Source organism: Mustelus asterias, chromosome 13, assembly GCF_964213995.1.
Source record: "Mustelus asterias chromosome 13, sMusAst1.hap1.1, whole genome shotgun sequence".
Classification (NCBI taxonomy): Eukaryota; Metazoa; Chordata; class Chondrichthyes; order Carcharhiniformes; family Triakidae; genus Mustelus; species Mustelus asterias.
Window position 1 is genome coordinate 74,670,329 of NC_135813.1, and position 25,088 is coordinate 74,695,416.

The window sequence follows — 25,088 nt, forward strand, 5'->3', positions numbered from 1 at the left end:
TGTTCTCACCTGCTTTCGCATTCCAACGTCTGCCTGAAATTATTGTCCATGAGTGGCAGGGACCCAGGTTCAATTCCCATCTTTCGGTCCATCAGGTCTGCACTGATTCTCTGACAGAGCATCCAACCCAGGTCCACCCCTGTGAATTCCTCTAACCTACATGTCTGAGGACACTAAAGGGCAATTTAGCATGGCCAATCTCCCTCACCTGCACATCTTTGGACTGTGGGAGGAAACCAGAACACCTAGAGGAAACCCACAGACACGGAGAACATGCAAACTCCAGTTAGCCAAGGTGGGAATTGGACCCTGGTGCTGAGGCAGCAGTGCTGGTCACTATGCAGAGTCTGCATGTTCTTATGTCTGCATAGGTTCCTCAATCTGAAACACATTGGTTAGGTACATTAGCCATGCTAAATTCTCCCTCATGTACCCAAACAGGTGCCAGTGGCAACTAGGGGATTTTCACTAACTTTCATTGCAGTGTTAAAGTTAGCCTACTTGTGACTCTAAACTGCAGCCAAAACCCCATTTGATTTTGATCAACTGGGTATTAAGATGCCTATTTCATTAATCTTTAAACATGGGTTGTGCTGTCCTTGTATGGAAGCTTCTGGAACTACCCCAAATGGACACTGGCTGCAAAGGGAGATCAGGTGACTTTTTCTGCAGGCTGTGACATGGAATTGACACCTGCCACTGTTTGAAGCTTGCTCCAAAAGAATTTTGGGCTGGAATTCTCTGGCTGTTCACTAGTAGTGGATTCTCTGGTCCCGCTGACAGTAAGCTCCTGCTGTGGGTTTCCTGGCGCTGTGGGGTGGCTACAATGAGAAATCCCATTCACAGCAGAAGATCCAGCAAATGACTCGTGTCAGAAACCCATTGAGAGCCAGGGAATTCCAGCCTTGGTCTAACCATGATGCATCTTCTAACACAGACACATTTCCCATTTGGGAGGGCTTTGGCATTGACTGGTGCTCCAGTCCTCTGGATCCTGTAGATATAGAATATTACTGGATTGTAATTATTTGAAACAATGCAGTTTAGGAGCATGAAGTTTGATCTTGGTGGAGATCAGAAATAATTCCAGTTTCTACTGACTTTACTAGATTTCTCCTTTCCACCCCCCCCCAACACAAGATGGATGCACATCATATGGGGATGAGGATTCCTTTCTACTTTCTTTGGGGTGGAGAATCCTTCTGGATTCTATATGGGATGTGGGTGTCACTAGCAAGGACAACATTAATTGTACAAGCCAATGGTGGGAGGTCAGTCTTATTCAAGTGATTCTGAAGCTATAGTTCAAGGCAAAATTGGATTTTTGTTTAGTCTGTTTTATTGGTCCATAATTGGGCTTTGGCAAGTAGTGAATCAGAATCCAACAGTGCAGGAAGAGGCCATTCAGCCCGTTGTGTGCACCAACCACAATTCCACCCAGGCCCTATCCCCACAATGCCATGCATTTGTCCTAGCTAGTCCCCTGACGAGGGGCAATTTCAGTAAGAGTTTTAACAACACCAGGTTAAAGTCCAACAGGTTTGTTGGACTTTAACCTGGTGTTGTTAAAACTCTTAGTGTTTACCCCAGTCCAATGCTGGCATCTCCACATGGGGCAATTTAGCATAGCCAATCCACCTAACCTGCCCATCTTTGGACTGTGGGAGGAAACCCACACAGACACTGGTAGAATGGGAAGATTTTGCAGTGACCCAAGTAGTAATGGATTTTCTGCATTCATCTTTGCTGTCATGTTCTAGACCATTGCTATCAAAATTGCAGTGCAGGGGCTCCCTTAAGGGGAAAATCATGCTGCTGATATGTATCCCTAAACTCTGGGTAGTGGTTTAGAGGCAAGATGCATCTAAAGGTCACACCCATTGGTCATGCTTTCTGTCTTGAGTTACATGAATGGCAAAGCTATTTAGTAAGAACTGAAATGATGCAAAGATTTAACTTGGGAGTAATAGCACATAACCTCAGGATATTCCATCAGTACTTAACATTGAAGCCAATTTTGAGCACAGCATCCTAAGCCCTCAAACCTAAATTGGCTAAAACTATGGCATTAAAGAATGAAATATTGGCTAATGCAATGCCAGAGCTTTCTCTCATTGTGACTTAGTTGCAACCTTGTCTCATTCAAAAGAAAATACTGGTACTGTAGCAATACTGATCGAGTGGGACTTGAACCCACACAACTTTCTAATGAGACCTTGATGTAGGAAGTTTCTTTGACCTGAACCAACATTTGGAATGAAAACCAGGGTGACTGTAGTGTACACTCGGCCCAACAAAAATAATCCAACCTCATTAGCTTTTCAGTCACCTTTTAATATAAGCAGGTGGTGTGGAGTTAGTGCTATGTCCCACATGCACCCTAAATTTGCTTGTCAGGTGATGTATGTGCTTTCGCACTGGCCTAGAACCTGACTTGCAGCCCAATTATTGCTAATCCTGGGTAAGCTTGCAGAGACACTTCAGTTCTGTGCAAACTGGCCAATGTCTGCATATATGTGGATGACTGACGATTCCAAAAAAAAACTACCCTGAATATATCCCAACATTTGTGGGTATACCCAATATTCCTTTACTGAGTGCACACTCAGTATGAAGGGCATATGTTTAAAAACCAGGATGGGGAAGAATAAGTCTTTGGGTCTCTATCAAGATCATTAATCAGAGACCTATAGGCCAGAATTTTACTGTCCCACCTGCCATGGGAATTGGAGCAGGTCGCAAAGGTCTGTTGACCTTGGCTGGGATTTTGATTTCAGGACCAGCGAGTCTGTAAAAATCCTGCCCATAATGTTTAAGTGGAGCCACAAGGTTCACTGTTTTAAATCAAAAATTTGACACCAAGCAAAGGCCATAAATACTAAAGAGTCAGTTACATTAAAGATGGGCAAAATATAGTGAAGTTACTCTAACCCCCATTAACTCTAATTTCCTTCACCTATTTGACCTGCATCCTTAATGTTCAAAGCAGAAGATTAATCACCTGGTTTGAGTATATTTGTATAAGCACAAGGCTCTTTCACTTGCATTGATCATGGCTGAAGGCTGTCACTTCAACACCGGCATTGCTAGCATCTTCAGTCTATCCACTTTGGGTTAGAATTCTCCTGGTATTTATGTTCTTTAACTCTGGACTGTTGCCTACAAGAACATGCACTCTTCTCTGCTATCCCATAAGTTCAACTCGCTATTTAGACTCCTTCAGTTATCAAGGGTTTCTAAATGTTTTTGGTCACCACAAATAAGTTTAGCCAAATTCTGCTGAAAGATGTTAGCTGCAAACGGCTTGCTCTAACCTAAATTGCTTGAAAGCGATGTTCCCTGCAATAAATTTGTTTGCTGTTTATCTCCTAGGTAGCTTGGTCACATCAGTTCCTGAAACTTTTGTATAATAAAAAAATCATCCAGAAAAACCTAGTTTTTCAAGGGATCATCATTCCAACATAAAATATTTCCCCCCAAAAATCACATGGGCCATCCAACATTGTGTTTTTCAGTACTTCAGAATCCAGAAGAGATATTTACTCCATTTTATTGAAAACCACTATTTTCCTTTTACATATTTTAAACTTATTTTCTCCGTCAGAGGTTATTACTTGCAGAAATTTTCAAAATAAACATGTTGGGAAGTCCAGTCATTGGACTATAAGATTCTTCAAGTCCAGGCTGTAAGGAGCAAATTTACATTTGTAACACTTTCTAATACTGCCTTCCCACTGGCATTACATTTCAGAGGTGGTCTTGGAGCTGTTCAAGGTGTCGGCATCTTGTTCTGACTGCCTGTGTCCATTGTTGGGGTTTTTATGCAGCTGTTAACGTTCTTAATGTACAGCTACAGCCACTTTGAGCGAGTCACACACCCGTATGGTCAACTCCAGTGAGAATGAGGTTTTTTTTAAGATGGACTCGTGGCTCACCAAAAGAAAGAGTGCCATTCCCCTGTTTTTCACTGTCAGCATCTGGAATTTATTTTGTAAAATCACAAGTGAAACTTTTGAATATTTTCAATACAACACTAACTTATTTCATTAAAGGTGCTATATGAACAAACACATCCCAAGGCATTTCACAAGAGCTTTATGAAGCAAAATTTGATACAGCCACAGAAGATACATGAGGAAATTACCAAAGTGGGCCTTAGAGTGTTTTAAAAGGTGAGGTAGAGATGGGGAGGTGTAGGGAGGGAAGGAATTTGAGAGATTAGGCAGCTGGCGACAATGGCGCAGCAATTAAAATCGTGGATGCTGATGAGGTCATGATTAGTGCAGATATCTTGATCAGCTTTGGGGCTGGAAGAAATTAGAGATAGGGAGGCATGAGGCAGGCCACAGAGGAATTTGAAAACAGGAATGATAATTTTAAAATTGAAACATTACTTAATGGAGCCAACGAAGGTTAGCAAGCATTGAGGTAATGGATGAACAGGACTTGGTACGAGTTAGGACACAACTGTAAATTTTGGATAAGTTTATAGAAGGTAGAATGTGGAAGGCTATCCAGAAGTGCATTGGAATAGTCAGTTTTACAGTTAACAAGAGCATCGTTGAAGGTTTGAACATTAAATGAGTTGAGACTGATGCAGAGTTGAGACTGATGCCAAGTTGGGCAATGTTTTAGAAATAGGTGCTCTTTGATATATGGCTGAAAACCCGTTTGGAAATCGAATATTACACAATAGTTCTGAATGGTTTGGCATTCTACACTAACTTTGCGTGGATGTTTTCAGAGGCTAGTGAAGAACTCCAACATTACTCTATAGTCTGATATTGCTACCATCATAGGAGCAATCTCTGCCTACATTGGTGAAAACACTCCAATTGCTGCAGTGTTAGTTGGAAAATTATACCCAAACTGAGAATGAAACAAAGCAAACTCAGTTGTTTCATATGGGTTTTTTTTAAACAATACTTAGTTCCTGATTGGAGCATCAGCAGAGAAAATGCAGAAATAGAGCCGGGTTGCACAGAGCTAAATTGACGTAGATAATTTAGAAAAAAGACATTTCAAATCACATTTGCCCTCTATCACTACAACTAAAAACAATTACCCTTCTATAAATGCTAATATAGTTTGAATACAGAATATTCATGGCCCACTGACAAGGTGTTAAATCTATATAGTCATAGATGAATTGATTTGTAATCCACCTGGGATAGCTATATAGGCAATAGAAGCTGCACTTTATAAAAATAAACTATGTTACAAAATGCTTTTACGTGCAGACAATTAGTACATTCAATCTCTCTGCTTTTACTACATTTTACCTAATCTAATCGATAATCTAAACAGATGGTGATCTATAGTTAAATAATTGGTAAAAAGGATGAATTACTCAAAGCCAGATTAAATTTTGACCGCAGCTACTGAAACAGTCAAAATTATTCTTTTCACATTACTCTTGCACAAAGTGTAATTACTTTAATATTACAAGTTGTGTGCTTTACCACTCAACATACATTTATCTTAAATTTTACGTGAAAAATGAAGTAAATTTCTGCTCAGTGATCCAGATAAAATAGCTAGTTCTGGGCAATATCGCACAGTGCTAGGGTTAAACACAATATACTTAAGCCAAGTTTTAAAACATTAAAATTTTCAGAATGTATTCAAATATGATGACACTTGGTACAGTCATTTTGATTTTAAAATTGCCTAAGTAGTGGCAGTGGTTTAATAAAATTATAAATTCAAATGAAGCAATCAACTCCCTCTTCTCAAAAGAGAATTGCTTCATATATAATTAAATTATACCACTAAAACCATAAGTATTTAACTGCTTAATATTAGTTTACGCACCAACCAAGCTATATTAAACATCAAAATATTTTATGTTCTAGAAAGATATGGCAAAATATATTTTAGTTTAGTGCAGGATTAATCCTCCACATCGCAAAATGCAAATAAATGATGGGTCTGATCTTAAGGGCATTGTTATGTTCATGGCATGGGAAGGAGTGTCTTTCGAATGAAAATTTAAGTCTTTTTTTTAATGTTACAGATCAGAGAATATATGATAGTTAAAACTTTAAATATTTGACCAAATTAATAACTTTGAAGGGTTGAATTAGGACTTTCCTTGATATATATGAAATCCAATCGCCTTCAAATGAGAGCGAGATGAGATACAATTTTAACATATTAACAAAAAATACTTTAAAACATAAATGTTCATGTTCACACCTGAGCTATGTATATTATTTTTGGAAAATAAGAACCCTCTTTAACAACTTGTTTTTTTAATGTACAGGAGTGTATTTGGATAGACGGTAATACATCTGTTACATACAGCCGTTACATAGTATTTAAAAATAAAAAAATCTAATTCAGATTTATGTTACATTTTGTTAATTATCTTCCATTGGAAAGCTCTCATCTAAAACATCTAAATGGATTAAGTTAATAAATTGACTAGTAGCCTTAAAACCCAAACCAAAATTCCAGAGATGAAATAAGTGTGCTAAGTTCAATGTAAATGCTGCTGATTTGTGTAGCATTAAAATTAACATACCAAGTTTCACATAGCTCGCATCCCAGTGAATAAAAATGATTCAAAGTGGCCAATTTCCAACTTTATGGTTTAGTATCTGTATAGTACATTGACTATTTTGTTGAATCTTATCACAGTTAGTTGTTTATTCATAATTGGGTTCCCTATAATTTTGTAACAACTAAACCTTCAAATTTTGTAGCCAACATAGCTACTGCAGCAAAACTGGCAGGGCATAATCACGATGCCAAAACTACTACTTCATCAAATCACATCCTATTAGTTCAATATAAAGTTGTCCTTGAATCCCGAGATCATAAGCAGGGAGTGAGAAAGTACATTGTGCTTTGTTTGTGGAGTATCTGCAATGTCATGAACAGTTGATAACCCAAGGATAAAATTCTGTGATAAATATTTATAATCCACAAATCAAACAAAACTCCAGAATACTGTTACATTTCCACACTGACATTATTGGACTCCAGCCTGCTACTGCCCAAAGGTAACATGTTCTCCCTCATCTGCCTTCAGGTTGGCCTGTGTAGTACTTTATCATGCTTTATAATTTTGGTTTCACGAAAACAAAGACGCAAGAAGGTTTGCATTACTCATGCACAATGCCTTGGGCTGGATTTTCTTGCTTCTGTCAGTGCTGGAACGGAGATGGGTGGCTTCCTGGGATCCCAGAATTCCTGCTCATATTCCCATTCTTGACAACTTGAGTGGCGTTGGATAAAGGTGTGGGTAGCGAGCCTGCAGGCAGTATTCCCATCCTTGCTGGTTTCATTATGAGGATGGACTTTTCAGACCCATCCCCCTCAGTACTGATGGAGTCTGGCCAGTTTCTGAAGGCGATGTGGTTTATAGCAGCTTCTGAGGCATCATGAGCTATTGGGCGGGCGGGGGGGAGGAGGGAGGGGGAGGGGGGAGGGGAGGAGGGGGAGTCATCGTCTGGTGTTTGGAGCCTAAGTTCAAAAGTCACATCTGAATGTAATGCTGTACAATAGAGATTAAAATATATTTTAAAAGAATAGTGACCAATAAATTAAGCAGCATTGTGAAAGTGGAAAAGCTTTCAGATGCATTACAGCAAATTATAATGGATAAAGTGCTATTCTGCACTGAACACTAGTGACATTCAGATTTGACTATGTCAATGGCCTTCCATGATTTAATATTTTCATTGATTGACAGCTCAGATATATTTTCCCCTACTTTCAAACTTAAGCAGATGTCGGAGCTCTCTGAAGTCATAGAGGTTTACAGCATGGAAACAAGCCCTTTGGCCCAATTTATCCATGCCGCCCAGTTTTTACCATTAAACTAGTCCCAATTGCCCACATTTGGCCCATATCGCTCTATACCAATCTTACCCATGTAACTGTCCAAATGCTTTTTAAAAGACAAAATTGTACCCACCTCTACTACTACCTCTGGCAGCTCATTCCAGACTCTCACCCTCTGGAAAAAAATGTCTCTCTGGACCCTTTTGTATCTCTCCCCTCTCACCTTAAACTCCCCTACCTTTGGGAATAGGTGCTGGCTATCTATCTTACCTATGCCCCTCATTATTTTAGAGACCTCTATATAATCACCCCTAAGCCTCCTACACACTCCAGGGACAAAAGTCCCAGTCTACCCAGCCTCTGAGTGCTGCTCAGACATTTGCTTCTCTGCTTCAAAGGTTGAACCTGGTGCCTGAGCTCTTTCATAGAATAGAAAAATAAAATCCCTACAGTGCAGGAGGCTATTCAGCCCATCGACTCTGCACCAGCCACAATCCCACCCAGGCCCTACTCCTGTAACCCCACATATTTACCCTGCTCCTCCCCTGACACGAGGGTCAATTTAGCATGGCAATTCAACCTAACCCACACATCTTTGGACTGTGGGAGGAAACCGGAGCACCCAGAGGAAACCCATGCTGTTCAATGACATCAAATATTCTAATATGTTCAGTTCTGGAGGTATTGTTTATACAGCTGTGCAGTGTCATTCCATTATGAATGCTTGGCTGAGCTCCAAATACTAAGATTCAGCTCAACAGGGGCTGTTAAAAGTTTTATGAACTTCCCAATATTATTATAGGACTCAAAGAATTCTGTACATTGTGAATACTGGTGAGTGGATATGGAGGGAGCATGTGGTGATTGGGTATGGGGATTGAGTGAGTAAACATGGGGGTTTTGGAGGGGGCATAGATGGGGAGGGGGAATTGAGGGAGGTGAGAGTTATGAGGCCTCACACTTATCTACCGAACAGGATTGATGTCCCAGGGAATGCCTTCTAACCTGCCTGCCACAGCATCTGCTTCTGCCTTGGGCCTGCTTTTTGGAGGCAATGCACATGACAACACCCAGTTTACCTCGCAATTAAAATAGCATGGGAACTGCTGGATATGAGGTGAAATCTCAACACTGGACAATTACTTGACTGACAATTCACACTTTGAAGATGGAAATCCAGACCTTGTGCCACTGCACTCAAATGCTAGATAAACAAAGTCAATTTGCCACTTTAGCTCTCACCTCACTTTGATAACTGGAAATGGTACACTGTTCCAGCAGAGCTGTTTCCTTCAGTTTTACCAACATACAACAAAATAAAAGATGATTCACATAGAAAGCATTACCCCTTGTATTAGCAAAAGGGTGGTTGACATGACCATGTCTAATACAAAACTCCTGTAAACAAGAACAATTAAATTTTACACTGTCTGAAACACACACAGAATTCAGCAAATAACACTGCTGGTCCAATCAAAGAAATACTATACGTTGAAGACGCATGTTATATAATGTGTGTACACGCTAAGCAAGGCATGGGTTTTGTAATGCCTACGGTAGTCAAAAAACAAATTTAGCATCAATAAGCTTCCAAAAAAAAACAGGAATTGAACTTTTAATCTACTTCCCAAGTGTAGTGGCAACTGTATCTGAAAGGACTACATTTTTATACTAATGTTAGGCTAATGTTCCATTAATACTTTCACCTGTCACCCTGCATTTAACACTATGGCTTTCAAATAGAAGTGAGCTTGGGAATTAGATTTTGTCAAGAGACGGTGATTCTTCGAAGAACATTACATAATATGGGCAGACTCAGACAATGAGGACTGACTCACTACAAATAAACAAAGTGCTGGCTGGATAGATATTATACTAAAATTCTGAGAGTAGCTATTCAGAAAGCACTTGTTAAGGCCAGGTAACAAATGAAGAGACGGAATAAAGCTAAAAATGAAAGAAACTTAAAATATCTCTTCCATATTTCACAGACACATTAAAAAGAGATACAATTTTACATATAACCTACCACAGGTAAAAGTGATCAGATAAAATATCTCAATAATATGGCCACTATCCTTCACGATTCTAGCCCTTGCCAGGATTCTGCCAACACAGTAGCTCTTATAACTGGCAAAACATCCCCAAGTGCATGTGTGCAAATCACAAAATATAAAGTAACACTGAATAATTATTGCATAGTGGATAAGTAGGTTATATAGTTCTAAGTTACAGTCTGAGATCGCTGTCGTAATTCCGCAGAAGACTGGTGAGTGCTTGAGTTCAAAATACATTCCAGTGGTTGGTCCTGCTGCATTTGGTTTACCCGTGCATGCTCTTCATACCATTCCTGTTGGAAAGGGAGACATTTTTATTGTTGTATGCTCTGAGAGACAGGAGCTGGCAAAAAATATAACATCTCACTGAAGTGGTTTCTATAATTCTTCTATAATATATTTAAATGTACAGCATGGGCAATAATTCATATGCCCTTTAACATATTGTAGGCTTCACAAGAACAAACTGACCTCTAAATCACACCCCACAAGCAAATCAGAGGAATATAACGCACCAAAATTGCCTTAATTTTGTTTAGATTGTAGCTGGTAACTTTTGTCCAGCTGCTGTCCCAATCAGCAGTTTCCATTTATAATAGCAATAGTACTGCAATCTCATTCCTGCTCCAATCAATTTCTACCCTCCCTTTTTTGAAGAAGTTAACTCCTTAATGGTGAATGTTTATTGTGGGTAATTTTGCAGATGTATTTCACTCTGAAAGATACTCTAACAAGTCAAATTATCTAAATGGGCTTGTCTATTTTCTAAAGATAAATGCGTACATTATTGTAAAGATTTTCATACCCGAATCTCCTCTTCATACATTTTAATGCTCAGGTCACATTTGGTTCTTAATCTTCTTCCAATAAAAACCATTTTAAGCTGCTGTAATAATACAAGAAACAGTTTTCATGTCATAAAGATGAAGACACTCTTAAAATGTTCTCTTGAAAAAGAGATTGCTTCTGTCACAAAACACACAGGTCCCGATAATCGCTGATGCAGAGATGGGGGGGGTGCAGGGAGGTATATTTTGATGTTGGAAAGCATAGGGGCGATTCTTCCAGCCAGCGCAGTGGACCGGGAGATTCAAGCGGAGGCCGTTTAGCAGGCTACCCGCTGGGCACCAGAGCCTTCGTGAGTCTCCAACCACCGGATTTCCAGCGCCTTCAGCTCCACGTCAGAAATCGGAGCAGGTGGAGAGGGGGAGATCCGAAGGATTGGTGGTGGAGGAGATCGGACTCCGGGTTGGAGGGGAGGATGTGAGATCGGCATGGATTGAGCAGCTACCTTCCTGGATGCAGTAGTACTCAGCTTCCTTTGGCTAACAGGTTGCTCGAAGCTCAGAAACCTCAGCCAGCCAGGGTAAATTTAAAATAGTGGCTAACTGTGTGGCATACAGCCTCGTTATATTATTCAAATGACCAACCCATCTCCTGCATTGCCTGTTCCTGGTAAAATTAGAAGCTGGTTGATTAGGGTCAAATTACAGATTTTTTCATTTTTACATACCAGCCGACTCAAACCCACCCATTTTTGAGATTTAAAACTCCCTTCAATATGAAACAGCACAGTTAAGATCAATGGCCCTCGTAATTATCTTCTATTTCTCCTTTCTTTTGGTTACATCCTATCCATATGACATTCCCAGCAAAACAAAAGGTTTTTAGGTCAGTTTCCATATATACCTCTCTCAGGGGTCCATTAAGTCATATGTGTGAGCAGCACAAAGTGAAAAGTTGTATGCTTCCAATCTATCTATCCCTTTTCTTGGGAACGGTTTAAATCAGGGGTTTGGCATATGGATTGTTTCTGATTCCGAACAATATCATAAGAATGGAACGAAAAAAGGCTACTTGGGTTGTACAGGTCTTTTCCCTCACAGACCCTGTATAGTATGATCTTAGTTATACTCTTCCCACATCATTCTAAAAACATTTTGTAAGGAAATAAATCAACTAAATGCATATCAAGTACGATTAATTTTAGGTTTCTTTTGAATACTACAGCTGCAAATATTTAGATCGGGGAATTAAATATATATACAAATCATATATTAACACTGCAAAATTATTTTAATTTTTTTCCAATTTTCTCCTCTCCCTTTCCTCTCTCCTTTTTGAAGGTTTCTACACTTGGCAAGGTATACTTTTGAGAATTCTTGCCACTTTTCGTTGCCTCTCCGACGGTGACCATAATTCATGAGTTGGCCTGGACAGAAGCAAGCTATCCAATGAGAACGATTTCACAGTTCTGATGAATCTTGTCGTCACTCAATGCCTGCCTGTGCACTTGCAGCAGAGACCAGCAGAGAATTCTCACATGCAGAAACCCACCTCGATTCCTCTATCCCCATGACTTTGTGGTGCCTATGCTATAATTGGGTAAGTCAGCAGTAACAAAGGTTTGAATTCAAGACCTTTGACTCTACACAGCTCAGTGCTTCCCAAGTAAACTCGCTAAGAAATTGTGGAAGTTGAAAATAATTTATGTTAATGGTTGATTATGAAATGACATCTGTCAAACTGAATATCATACATGTGTTAAAACTGCCACCCAGTGGTGAACACGTATCGCACTAAACCCTGGATCTCATTTGTAATCATTTTGTGAATTTCAAGTTAACATTACATAAAATATGTTGCTATACACAAACATGGCAATACGCAGGCTGAAAGGAACACAGTCATTTTCAGATTTGTTTAATTATCTTACACTGACTGCCTATACACTACCCTTTGTTATCCTGGATATGGAGATTTAAAATGACAATATTACCCACATTTAATAATTAGGGAATAATAACAAATTGTTAAAATGCAAATAAGAGAGGAACAATGAGTACAAGAAAGAGAAATTGTGTTGTGTATAGCTACATACATCATTGCTTGTCATTCTGGATGACAGTTTAAAAAGTCCAGAGATCTCAGAAGATGAGGAACCATTCTGTTTGTTGAACTCAAGAAGTCTATCAATTTCCTCCTTGTCAACCTCAGTCTCAAAGACAATTCCATTTTCATCTGTTATAGACGAAAGATCAGAATGTAAAGTGCATACATAATCTTGTTGTAAAAACACAAAATTAGAGCATAGCCCACTATACCAATCTCTGGTATTAACTGATCACGTTTAAATGCCAAAGAAAAGCAGGACGTAAGAAATGTTAAATTAAAAGACAAAGCATAATGAGACAACAGCAAAAAGAAAATATCAGTAATGGAAATTAACTTGAATGACACATACCTTCCTCATCTTTGTTTTTTCGACTATAGTTCATGCGGAACAGAAATGCATCCAAAATAAATGCAACGATAATAGTAAGTACAACCTAAATGAGAAAAAAAAGAAGTTACACGCAAAATAAACCCAGCAGCTCATGACATCCTCAACACTACTTTTCCTGTTAGCCCCCCCGATCGCCTTTGACTATCTTGTCAATCAAGAATCTATCCAACTAAGCCTTAAAAATATTCAATGATCCTGTCACCGCTACTCTCTGGGGTAGAAAATACCACAGACTAATGATCTCCTGAGAGAAAACATTTCTCCTCATCTCCATCTTAAACGTGTGACCTCTATTTTTAAACTGTGTCTCCTAGTTGCAGTCATAAGGGGAAATATCCTCTCAGCATTCACCCTGTCAATTCCCCTCTTGTTTCAACAAGATCACTGTTCATTCTTTTAAATCTTCTATTTCCACTGGATGTGGCCTAACTTTTCCATATAAATGATCCCCTTCATCCTTTAAAGTAACTTAATCTCACCTGTTTTCCACCTTATCTCAGATCTCTTTTGTTCTTCTTTCCACTGCCATCCTCTCATTAGCTCAAAACCTGTTATATTTCCAACTTTCCCCTGATCTGATGAAAGATCATAAACCTGAAAGGTTGGCTGGGATTTTCTGGCTCTGCCATGGCGACTTTCCCTGCAGCTGATGTGGAAAGACACTCAAATCACCGTTGACTTTGTCGAGATCGGAAGATCCCGTCAGTGGGGCGGGGGGACGGAAAATTCTGCCCGTTGACTCTGTTTCTCTCTCCACACAGATGCCACCTGACTTGCTGAGTATTTCCAGCATTTTCTGATTTTATTAGGATTGATAGCTTTAGCTTAAGTTCATTAATAACTTTTGAAGTTAATTATAAATGATAAACACTGTAATGATGTAATTGAGGAAGAATGAATTAACTATAAGCACCTTTACTCACCATAGTTACAATGTAGAAAGTCATAAAGTAAATGCGACTCCAGTTTGTAGTCTGAGACACCACACCTTCCTGTGGAGAGAGAGAGAGCTATAGCAAGATTGTCTTACAAACATTTACAGTTAAGGAACAATTCAGTGGAATAGACATTAACTTTGGAGAAGATGTTTAATTTCAAGGTAAAACTCACCATGATTATATACCAATTGTTTACAACAGTCAACTCAAACAAAGTTACTGTAAAAAAGAAAAAAATATATTTTCAGAGCTTTACTAGCGTGCTGAACTAAGTAAAGTAACACCTAAGCGTTACTCACCGAAACTGTTAAGGATGTTATTGAAGTTGTTGAGGGAGTAGTATCCCTGTATCACAGTTCTGTCACCAATGGTCCGATTTTCCCAGCGATAAAAATCTGCTACCATGCTATTACTGTAAACAAAGAATTGGGTAACATTCTGAGGGAGAATGTGATAATTTGTGTACTTTGTATTTTCTTTTGGGAAGATCACCAAGTCCAAACTAAGATAATTCTGGTAATGTGCCCTTAGACTTCTGAGAAATGCTCATGTGATCTAGGGTGCTGTGGAGCTGAAGCAAAGGGTAAATAGACTTGTAATTGAGATAACAAATTAGAGTTTGTGTTCTACAAAAGGAGTAGAAATCTGTTGCAGAATACAAAGACACAGGTACAGATCCAGAGAAGAAGCAGTGAGAAGACTCTCAAAATAGGGCCAGGACTATGACGCTGAGGTATAAAGTAGCTGAGGTGGCAGCTAGTAAAAGGAGATCAGAAAGGCAGGTTTCCGAGGCCGAGAAACGGGATTATCAGGTGTTGTAACACTGTCCTATGAAAGGATTTCGGGCCACCCCCCTGTATGAGTAGAGGTCCATTTAGATAAGAGAGAGGGCTTTGGGAGTCAGTAATTGACTTCACCTGCTAATTGTTTGAATTATGCTGATTTTGGTTTGTTTGTTACTGCAGAAGCTTTAAAAAGTCAAATCTTGTTCATTGGCTTTCTTTCCATCAGTGTCATGGCAATTTCTTTCTTTTAAACATTTATCAGTCTCTACAGGAATTGTAACGAGAGGAGGTGAAGAGTTGTGATGCTCTGTGGTCAAATTCTTGTGTTGCACAGTAAATCTACATAGGTTAAAAAAAAACATGTGTACACTTACTTGCAACAGTTAGGATAGAGAACATCACCAAAAAACTCCATTCCCACAATTGCGAACGAGTAGTAGAAAATCATGAGTGTCAACCCTAAACTGGAAGGCAGGGGGTAAAAATTACTTCATGGAAGGAAAACTGCCCTACATATTAAAAATAATATAAAGTCATGTACTATACCTGGCCATTCTGGGAAGTAATTCAAACATTGTGTCCAGAACATCTCTGTATCTCCGTTTAATCTTAAACAATCTGGAAATTAGAGTCAAGATCATTTAGCCACTTATACTCTTAATATATCAAAACAATACCACAGAATAAAATGGTCATTCTTGTAAGATCACATCATAATTTCAAATGCCAGGGCTAGATTATCAAGTTGCCACATGGGTGTTCAATTGGCTATTTGGGGCAGCTGCATATTCTAAAAGCCACACAATCTTCATTTTAATTGTGAAAATGAATGGCTCATATTAACAATCAGCCTCAGTACTATGGATAGGCAGCAAGTTAAAAATCTAGCCCACTAATTCAAAAGATAGGATATGCCGAACTGCGATTCTACTCAAGTCATAGAAAATGTTAATTTTTAATGAAATAACTTAAAAAATATCAGCTTGTTTAACACTTCTATTGAATAGACATTTGAATAAAAATAGAACTTTTTATGGTGTATTTGTCCGATTGTATAAGTAATGTTTCCAGTTTCAACTGTAAATGTGCGTTTATTTTCCAGGCAAAAAAACCTCAAAAATAAGCTCACAGAGAAAAAGAATCTCAGAAGCAAAAGCTGAGTTTATCTGCTCAGAATGGAAGTACATTTTTAAAAATCTGCACTAAATTAAGAAAGTGGAAATGTCTATCTGAAAGAGATAAATACTGAGCAAAGAATTGGTTACTAACCTTAGCAACTGAAGTGGCCTCAAGATGACAATGAAGTAGAATGGTTCCATATTAAAAGCTAAGACCACTATTCCAACAAATGCAAATATGGTGACCAAGAAATCAAACCTAAAAATTGAAAGTATTTCATGTTGCTTGCATTGTACACAAAAGCACAGATCGCCTGACTACATTTTACATATAAAAGATGCACACACACATGCATAGAATCCTACACTGCAGACAATATAATGACAGCAAATTTGAATCAGCTGCTTTTAGCAAGATTAAAGTTTTGTGGGGTCCTTTTCTATTTAAAATATGTTACAATTATATTATTAATGCTGATGTTTTTGTATGAAAATGATGATGAAAGATTTTGAAATATGTTATTTCTTCTAATTTTTTGCCCGTGTCCAATGGAAGTATTGTTTGGTTATGTTGTATATGCCAAGATAAAGGACTAGGAAGGAGAGATAATAGAAATTTGCAACAATATAATATAAATTCTCTAAAAGGCAAGTGTTATTTTGAACCCGAATATATTAAATAATGTGTCAGACACGTACACCACAGTGTCCTTTGCTAGCAGGCATGCTTTATCATCATTGCAAATTTCAGACTTAAATATTTCACAAAAACTTGTATTTATATGATGCCTTAATACCTCAAGGTGCTTGTGTTAAAAAGCAGGATGAGACACTGAGTCACCTGAGATGCTAAAAGGGCAAATGAGGAAAAACCCCAAGTTAGCAAGGTAGTTTGAGAAAAGAAAGAGGTAGAGTGTGAATTGTCTTGGTGACAAAACTATTGAGTTTGGTTTATGATTGTTAAAAACTTTCTCACTCTATGTATACACGTGTGTATAGATATATATAAAAACACACACACATTTGCTTTTTGCCTTAAAACTTAAAAGGTTTCCAGTATGGCAACTTGCATTTGTATGCCTTTTACATAAAATAACATGTCACAGTGCTTGCGAGAGGTGTAATCAGATAAATATAAATTCCAAATCAAGGAAGGAAATTTTTGGTGGGTTATAAGGCTGCAGTAATTACAGAGACAGGGATGGAGATTTACAGAGGGTCAGAAATATAAATCTGAATCAGGGAACAATTGAGAGCCAATTTATGTCAGTGAGCAGAGGTGTGATGGGTGAGTGGGGCTTGGCATAGTATGGAATCAATGTGGCCACATTTTGGATGAGCTGATCGATAAAGGACAAGAGACCAGCAAAGATGGGGTGGGTTCTTGAGCCTGCACTCTGTGTCCGCGAGATCGACGGCAGGGGCTCAAGATCTGGCGAAACACCAAAATTGAGATTCTCACTGGTGAGATAGTGACTTCCACTGCAGCTCACGGATGGAGATTGTGGATTCAATTTAAATATTGTTATGGTTCAGATTAGAAACTCCAAAGTGTTTTATGAAGCCTGCCTGAATCAAAAGTTTTGCATTTTGAATTTGGCTAGGATAAGCACGAGATGTTTCACTTAAGTTATAATTCAACTGATCCACTAGGGAGCTTTTATCAAACAAAGTTTATTTAAGAATATAGTTAATATGTACGGTAATAAAATTAGCAAGAACTTTTATCAATTACAAACAAGAAACAAAACAACCACTATAATGTATAAATCTTAATCAATATACATCAGAATTTCACCTAAGGCTGTGAGCTACAGAGATCATGATTTAAAAAAAGAAATAATCTCTTAAAGGGACACTAATGTCACAATATACTTAAAGATCCCCTTGCCAGATCTCTTCCCCCCCCCCCCCCCAGATTTTCATACCTCGCCTTCTTGACGTTACACCAACAAAGTTTACAACAGGGTCACTCAGACATGAACCTGTCGAGCGGATCCCCCTGGGGGCGCAAAGGTCACTATAGCCCCCTGGGGAGGGGGACATAGCTATGCAGTGCCCTGGCAATGCCCCTTAGTAAGAAGTCTCACAACACCAGGTTAAAGTCCAACAGGTTTATTTGGTAGCAAATACTCCACATCATGAATGCCCCTTAGCACAGGTTGGCACTGGCAGGTTTGGGGGGGGGGGGGGGGGGGGGGGGTGGTGGTGGTGGTAGTGGAGTGGTGGACAGTGCGAGCAATGGAATTGCCGGCAATGATTGCGGAAGGAGGAAGGCCATAGATATCTCCATGGTTTGTGGGGGAGCGGGGAATTAATTTTTTTTCAGTTACTGGGATGCTTTTGATCTCTATGGAGCTGGTTCCCGGCTCTAAGAGTCCCTGCCTAGCCAGACTGACAGCGAGGAGGACGGGGAAGTGAAGTCTCCCAGTGTTTTAAGCAGAATAAATTGCAGATCATTCAGATAATAGTCTAACTATATGGAGCAGAGGAGGGACCTATTGAGGTGCAAGAAAGGTAGAACTGAATAATTAAGGTAAAGGTAAAGTCGCCATAGTCCCAGGTGACCTGGTGGTGATTTAACCTGAGCATCACCACACCTCAGGCTAGGGCAAGGTTGAGAAGGCGGGCCTTCCTGAATAACCTCAGCCGTTTCGGAAATTGAACCCGTGCTGTTGGCACTGCTCTGCATCACTAACCAGCTGTCCAGCCAACTGAGCTAAACCAATCCCCAGGTACGGAATAATTAATTACATGAGAAAAGTAAACAATGCAACAAAATTAATCGAGGCTAAACCACAACGAAACGATGACCTACATTTTAAAGTTAGCCAATAGAAGAGAGGAAATTATCAACTGCTGAGCCAACAAAACCATTCATCATTCAGCTTAATCCAAGCAGTACTGGAACTTGAAAGTCCTAAACACTGCCTATTAACTTCAAACATGCTTAATTTGGCAGAAACATTTTGTCAGTCCTTGGCAGGCTGCATGAAGTGTCTCAGTGAGGCAAGAAATTCCAGAACAATTAGAGCCATAACAGGAGTAGACATGCTAACCACCCTGGATCACACTTGCAACAACGTCAACTGCTTTGAAAACATCGGCTTTCCAAATTGTCTTGGCTGAAACTTGTGTAGCAACATGCAGCAAAATTGACGTACTAACAATTAAATAAGATGATCAAGTCACCAAATTTTCCCTTTCCATCATGTTTAATTTACCAGGGAGCATGCCTCCTTCAATTCTCAGTCAACTTTGCTCCCAGGTCAATATCATTCTTGAATCAGTTAAGTTGACACATTCATCAACCTGGCAATACCATCCTAAGGTGACAGATAGATTGGAAGATCAAAAGAGCGGTGTAGGGAGAGAAACATAAATACACTTGCTTCCCCTCACTGTGCCACCCAACAAGCTTTACAATAACTTTAAATTAATGGACATAAAATCTGTTTTCAAGTTGTATTCAGAGAAAGGCCCTAAAAACCTTTTCATAATAACCAAGAAAAGCACCAAAAATCTGCACTAATACCATAACAATTACTTAAGTGGCATTTATGGTTTATTAATTAATTTACTGCCAGGGTAAACTTTTATTGGTGCCATAGCATTAAAATCAAAGTGAGCTCTCAAAGTGGCATGCTATTTGCTATTATGCTACCAACAGTCAAGGTACATCTCCCGATATATTTGAATTTGTAGAATTCATGGTGGCAATTGAGATGTATAGAGCAGTAATTAGAATAGATATAGCAAAATATTACTTCAAAGTAAATCAGGCTGGTAGGACACAAATTTAAATGAATGAAAAGTAAATTTATAACATATTATAAAAACTTCTTTAATCAAGTGTGATAAATATTTGGAACAGTCATAGGGAAAAATTTTGCCACAAAGTTAGGAAACAGGTAAAGATTACAAGTTAGGAATGTAACCCAACCTTATAACCTGGTTGCTTATGAGAAAGTGATTTTCATTTAGAAAGTTTGGTTTAGCACACCATTGTTTTTAGGAAGATACTAGGATACTAAACAAGGAACAGCTGGATTTTCAGTTCTATGACCATTTAAGGAATTCAGTAACAAACATTTCAAAGGGTAATCTTTCTCAGCAACGTCCCAAAATTCAAGCATTAGAAAAGGCATTCAGTCAAACTTATTAGTTTAACCACCCAATCCAATATTTAAGTGCATTTTGAATGTTCTATTGTGTTTGACTCTATGAGTTGAATTTTTCAGGTACTTGTATACCTGCCCACTCTACCCCTTGAGCCAGGAACAAGGAATTGCGGGGGGTGCTTGAAAATATCAGTGCAGGCCAGAATGTTAAGTTTGCGATGCAGTTGGTGTTGGACATTTTGGAATGCCAAATTTGCAGCCCAGCGAGACTGCGCTGCCCACAAAGGTGGACAGTTAATTAGGTTGGGCGAGGTGGCAAACAAAGCAACAGTATGTTTAAAAATTAACAGACTGAGCATATGCATCTTCAACGTGATTCTTGGCGCATGTGCAAGAACCATGCTAAAACAAAATGAGGGCAGCTCTATTATTTCCAAACAGTGCTAAAATGAAAATGTGCCATTTGAATGCAGTTTTGACAGAAGGTACCCCCAGGAGCAGCTAGCAACAATTCGTGAAATTTCTAGCTGTATATTTTGAAAGGTTTGGACTTTACATCCAATAAGGACAAGGGTGATGGAAATAGATTCATGGAGGAGCCAAATATGATACAATTAGCGAAAAAAAGAGATTCACCCTCTGTAACTGCATTCGTCCAAATTTGACACAGTGCCCCAAGAGGCAAAGCAACCTAATAATTCTGGGAGGTCCAACTTCATGGTTGCGGCAAATTCGTCACTGCATTGCTTTGAATAGAGTATGCAATTTAAAAACTCAGTGTACATGGCATACAAAACTTTTTTAAAAATCATACTTATACAAGTTAATCCTGCTTACATAATTTTTTCCAGCAGTCCTAAAGAAACAGATCTGTAAATACTTGCCACAAAAAACGAGATTACAAATTATTTATTCTGCACACCAATTTGTATTTGTTCCATACTCACAGATTCCAGCCAGATGTGAAGTATTCAGATGGTCCCAGCCCGGTGATTTTCAGTAACATTTCTACCCCGTAAACTATACAAAACATAGAAACACTATGGGTAAATATTTATTGCAAAACTTAGTATGGATGATTTTAAGCATAGGGAAGACATTGGTAAGTCAAGGCGAGCTGAATAAAAACGTTTGTAAGTTTTCTTTTTGACATTGCTCGAACAGGAAATAACACCGTTTTAATAATGTATGCCCTTGTACTCAAGATACCAACTTACATCTTGTCTTTAGCAGATTTGTTTAACAAATTCAAATTTTTCAATCTCTAGTCTAATGATGATTAAAAAGAATCTTTATGTTTGCTATGGAAAATTATTGCTGCTTTAAGCTTTGCAAGTGGTTTAAACTTCAATTTTCATTCATGCATTTCCACAGATGAAAGTATGGCATGTTTCCTAGTATTTAGTGGAAATACAGTGCCAATGCTCAACTCTCCTCAGAAGCCTGTATAGTTCAAAGAATACAGTTAAATTAAAAAACGGTCAATATAGCAATCTGATTTTTACATAATTCAGCAAAAAAGTGTTCAGACTTCATTATTATACATGACCTAGATCCACAACCATTTTGATCAATTCCAAAGACATATCATTAGACTCCTGAGGGAAATGGTTTTCAGTCAGGGTACGGGGCAAACCTCAAGGGTGGAATGTTATGGCCCTGTTGAGGCAAGGGTAGTAAAATGCAGCAAGCATTTAAAATCCATTGTCACTGGCGGGATTGGAAGATCCCACCCCAAGAAATGTTAAACATCAGCTTTGAGTAAGGAGAAATGGTGAAATATCTTTCTGCCACATTTACATGGAACCGATTCACAGGTAGATCTTGCATGGAAAGGCTGGCTGCAAAAGTATCACTCCCAGATGCTGGACAATAACCCCGCAATCCACATCATTGAGCGGAACATGCTGAATAGGGCACATGAAGAAACAAGGAACAGCATATTGGTTTATAAATGGTACCACCAAAACAAAAATATTTCTGAAGAACCGGAGGAAAAAAAAATTGTGCTAAAGTTGCTCAAGTCCATAAGACCAACAGGACAAGTGCAGCACCTATGTTAATAGCGCACATCAAATGCAATCTTCATCTCTTAATCACAGCTGTTCTGTAATGGTAGGGCCAAGCAAAGAACATCTCTTCCAACAAAATTCTTCAAAAGCAGGCTGCCTACCCACCTATTTTAAATTTGGAGAATGGTGTGATGGCAAAGCATTAAAGTAAGAATTTGTATTTATAATGCAGGTAGAAAGGAATAATTTTATATTCAATAATTTGTTTTTAATCTTCTGTTGTGAGAAAATGTTCCTATGGTTTTGTCTTGCTCTCTATAGCTAGGGTGGGATCGTATGTGAAGGATCAGTGATTTCCTTCTCAGCCCACACCAAATTTCACAATAAGTAATCCTCATTCTGAGTTTTTAAAAAAATCTTCATCCTTTTATAAGTGACAATTCTTTAGGTCTAATAAACAGTACTATAAAACTTTTCTGAACTAACACAATAATATGGCCCAATGCTGTACAATAAATCCTAAAAGCACACAAAAAGCTACCAGAATTGGAAGATAATTCAACATTAAAAGAAAAGGCACTTACTTGTAAGAAATACAATATAACTCCAAGGCACAATCCTGAGAAAAAAGGCACCACCTACAGCAGGGATAATGCAATTACCCCAAAGAAAACAAAATAAAAAGCAACATTTCAAACTCAGTGTCACAAACAAAAGGTGATAGATGTGTATTTATATCATGCAAGAAATTTGCAGTTCTGGAAAGAATTATTAGGCTATATTTGTACTCTACCTCCTGCATGTAAAACTGGTGCAGCCAATCAGTTGTCCAATACAGAAACCACACATAATTTGCATTTCCATTGAAATGTGTGTGAAAGTTTTATGCCTCATTGGCAAGTAAAAATTGACCCCCAATGTCTACAATAATAAAAGTTAAATATAGAAACTTTCAAAATAGGAGCAAGAGGAAGCCATTCAGCCCTTTGAGCCTGTTCTCCCATTCATTATGATCATAGTTGATCATCCAACTCAGCAACCTGTCTCTCCATCCCCGCCAGCAGCCCCCCCCCCCCCCCCCCCCCCCCCCCCCCGAATATCCTTTGATCCCTTTAGCCCTGTTTAGGCCTCAATTGCTTTCTGTGATAGAGAATTCCACAGGCTCACCACTCTCTGGATGAAGAAATTTCTCCTCATCTCAGTCCGAAATAGTTTACCCCATATCCACAGATTGTGACCCCTGGTGTAGACTCTCCCACCATTGGCAGCATCCTTTCTTCATCTACCATGTAATATAAAATAATCTAAAATTCAACTTGCTCTTATCACTTATCAAGTGAACATGAAAGGCCAGAAAATCCCAGATTTGACTCCCCAGTCCGTGCTGAATTAAATGGTCTCAGTTGAGCAATAAGTGGTTTAATTCCCAGTCAACTGGATTAGGGAGGAAAGTCATCCGAAGTTCTCAGACCTAATCGCTACCCAATGGAACTTGTTAATAATGCAGAGGTGTGAATTCTGTGAGGTTTCTCCCATGCTACTCTGTGTGCAAACTGACATGCACATGAAGAATAGCCACTTAAACAGGGTGCAAGAGGAGACCTGACAACTGTGGAACGTTGATGGCAATGGCTTTGAAAAGTGAGGGGAAGGCGGAGAACTGACAAAGAAATTAGGCGCACAAACAATTTTCATGTTTAATTTATACAAACTTATTTGGATACCTTGATTAATTCCAGATATTTCCGATTGACATGTGTGTTGCATCTTTAAATATAAATATTTATACAAATCATGCCCATTAAACAGCTGACAAACAATTGATCTGATTTACAAAAATTGATTTGTACCTTTCAGCATGAGCGTGTCAGCCAATATCCAAATTCCATTTACAGCAATTACAACATCTGCAGTAAAAGGGTAGATGTATATAAAATAACTGTCCAACTGCTAGAATATAAATATTTTGTTTCAGAAGTTATATATAGAATTGCAAGTCATAAACCAAATTCAATGATCACTCATAAAACAATTTCCCCTCATTTTCCCTGATTCTTTTGCCATGTTTTAAAAGGCTAAAATTATAGAAGAATGGCTAATCAAGACTGTGTATATTTTGACAGGAAATATATCCCAAAGTACACTATGTATACAGTGCAATAATACATCACCTCCATAAGCTGAAATGTTATTTACATTCCTTCATCTCTCCTCAACATTACAGGTTTGTCCAAATTATCTCAAATTACAACGCTTGAACAATGAATATAAAAATGTAAAGTCCTGATGTAAACTTCTAAGATGAGGAATTTAATTGTGTGATATGAAAAAATAAATGCATTTCTAAAATTATTCAAAATCCAAATCTTCTAATTACAAAATCCCCCTTTCAAATGCCATTTTAGCATTGAACATGCAACCAAAGCCACGCTCCCCATAAGGATTAATCACTTTAAGAAATGTCTGTAGATTACCTCTGACATGACTTATATTAATGAAGCAAATGCAATGTAATTTAATTAATACCAGAGTAGATTACTCCTACTTTGGAAAGTTTTTTGTTTGTACTCGAAATCTGGTACCTTAAACTGGAATTTAATTGCAGTTGAAAAGGTAGAAGACATCTGTTTTCTTTTCATGGCCACTAATATGAAAGCAATGCAATGGCAACTTGGGAGATTTCTTTTATAAGTTTACATCTATAAATAAATTCACTAGATACCACAGCCTGATATAAAATTTCACAGGATAAGTCATTATTGATGGCTATCCCCTATCCTGAGTTCTCCACAATCCCAATTCAAAACAGGCACATCGGATTTTACCTCAACTCAGGTGTTTTAATTTTATTCAAGTTTACTCAAAATTTGGATAAAATTAAAGGGTAAGCAGAGGTATTTGAATCCAATCAATGCCAAGATTTTGATTATTGTTTCAAGATCATTGGCCTGAAATATTGGGTCATATTTAACATGGGCGA

At 38.4% G+C, this 25,088-nt stretch overlaps 1 protein-coding gene across 2 annotated transcripts in view; it reads right to left on the reverse strand.

Moving 5' to 3' along the window:
- Positions 1–9,121: 9,121 nt before the first annotated feature.
- tpcn1 (two pore segment channel 1) overlaps positions 9,122–25,088 on the reverse strand; it is a 63,626-nt gene continuing 47,659 nt past the window's right edge. For both annotated transcript variants that reach the window (XM_078227016.1, XM_078227017.1), the window contains exons 15-27: positions 23,959–24,015; positions 22,693–22,746; positions 21,044–21,116; positions 16,127–16,234; positions 15,404–15,475; positions 15,232–15,321; positions 14,372–14,484; positions 14,245–14,291; positions 14,058–14,126; positions 13,093–13,177; positions 12,730–12,869; positions 10,654–10,734; positions 9,122–10,141 (exon numbers count right to left, since the gene is read on the reverse strand). In XM_078227016.1, coding sequence (XP_078083142.1) covers positions 10,016–10,141; positions 10,654–10,734; positions 12,730–12,869; positions 13,093–13,177; positions 14,058–14,126; positions 14,245–14,291; positions 14,372–14,484; positions 15,232–15,321; positions 15,404–15,475; positions 16,127–16,234; positions 21,044–21,116; positions 22,693–22,746; positions 23,959–24,015 — 1,115 coding nt within the window. In that variant the 3' untranslated portion in view covers positions 9,122–10,015. The remainder of the gene's footprint in view (positions 10,142–10,653; positions 10,735–12,729; positions 12,870–13,092; positions 13,178–14,057; positions 14,127–14,244; positions 14,292–14,371; positions 14,485–15,231; positions 15,322–15,403; positions 15,476–16,126; positions 16,235–21,043; positions 21,117–22,692; positions 22,747–23,958; positions 24,016–25,088) is intronic.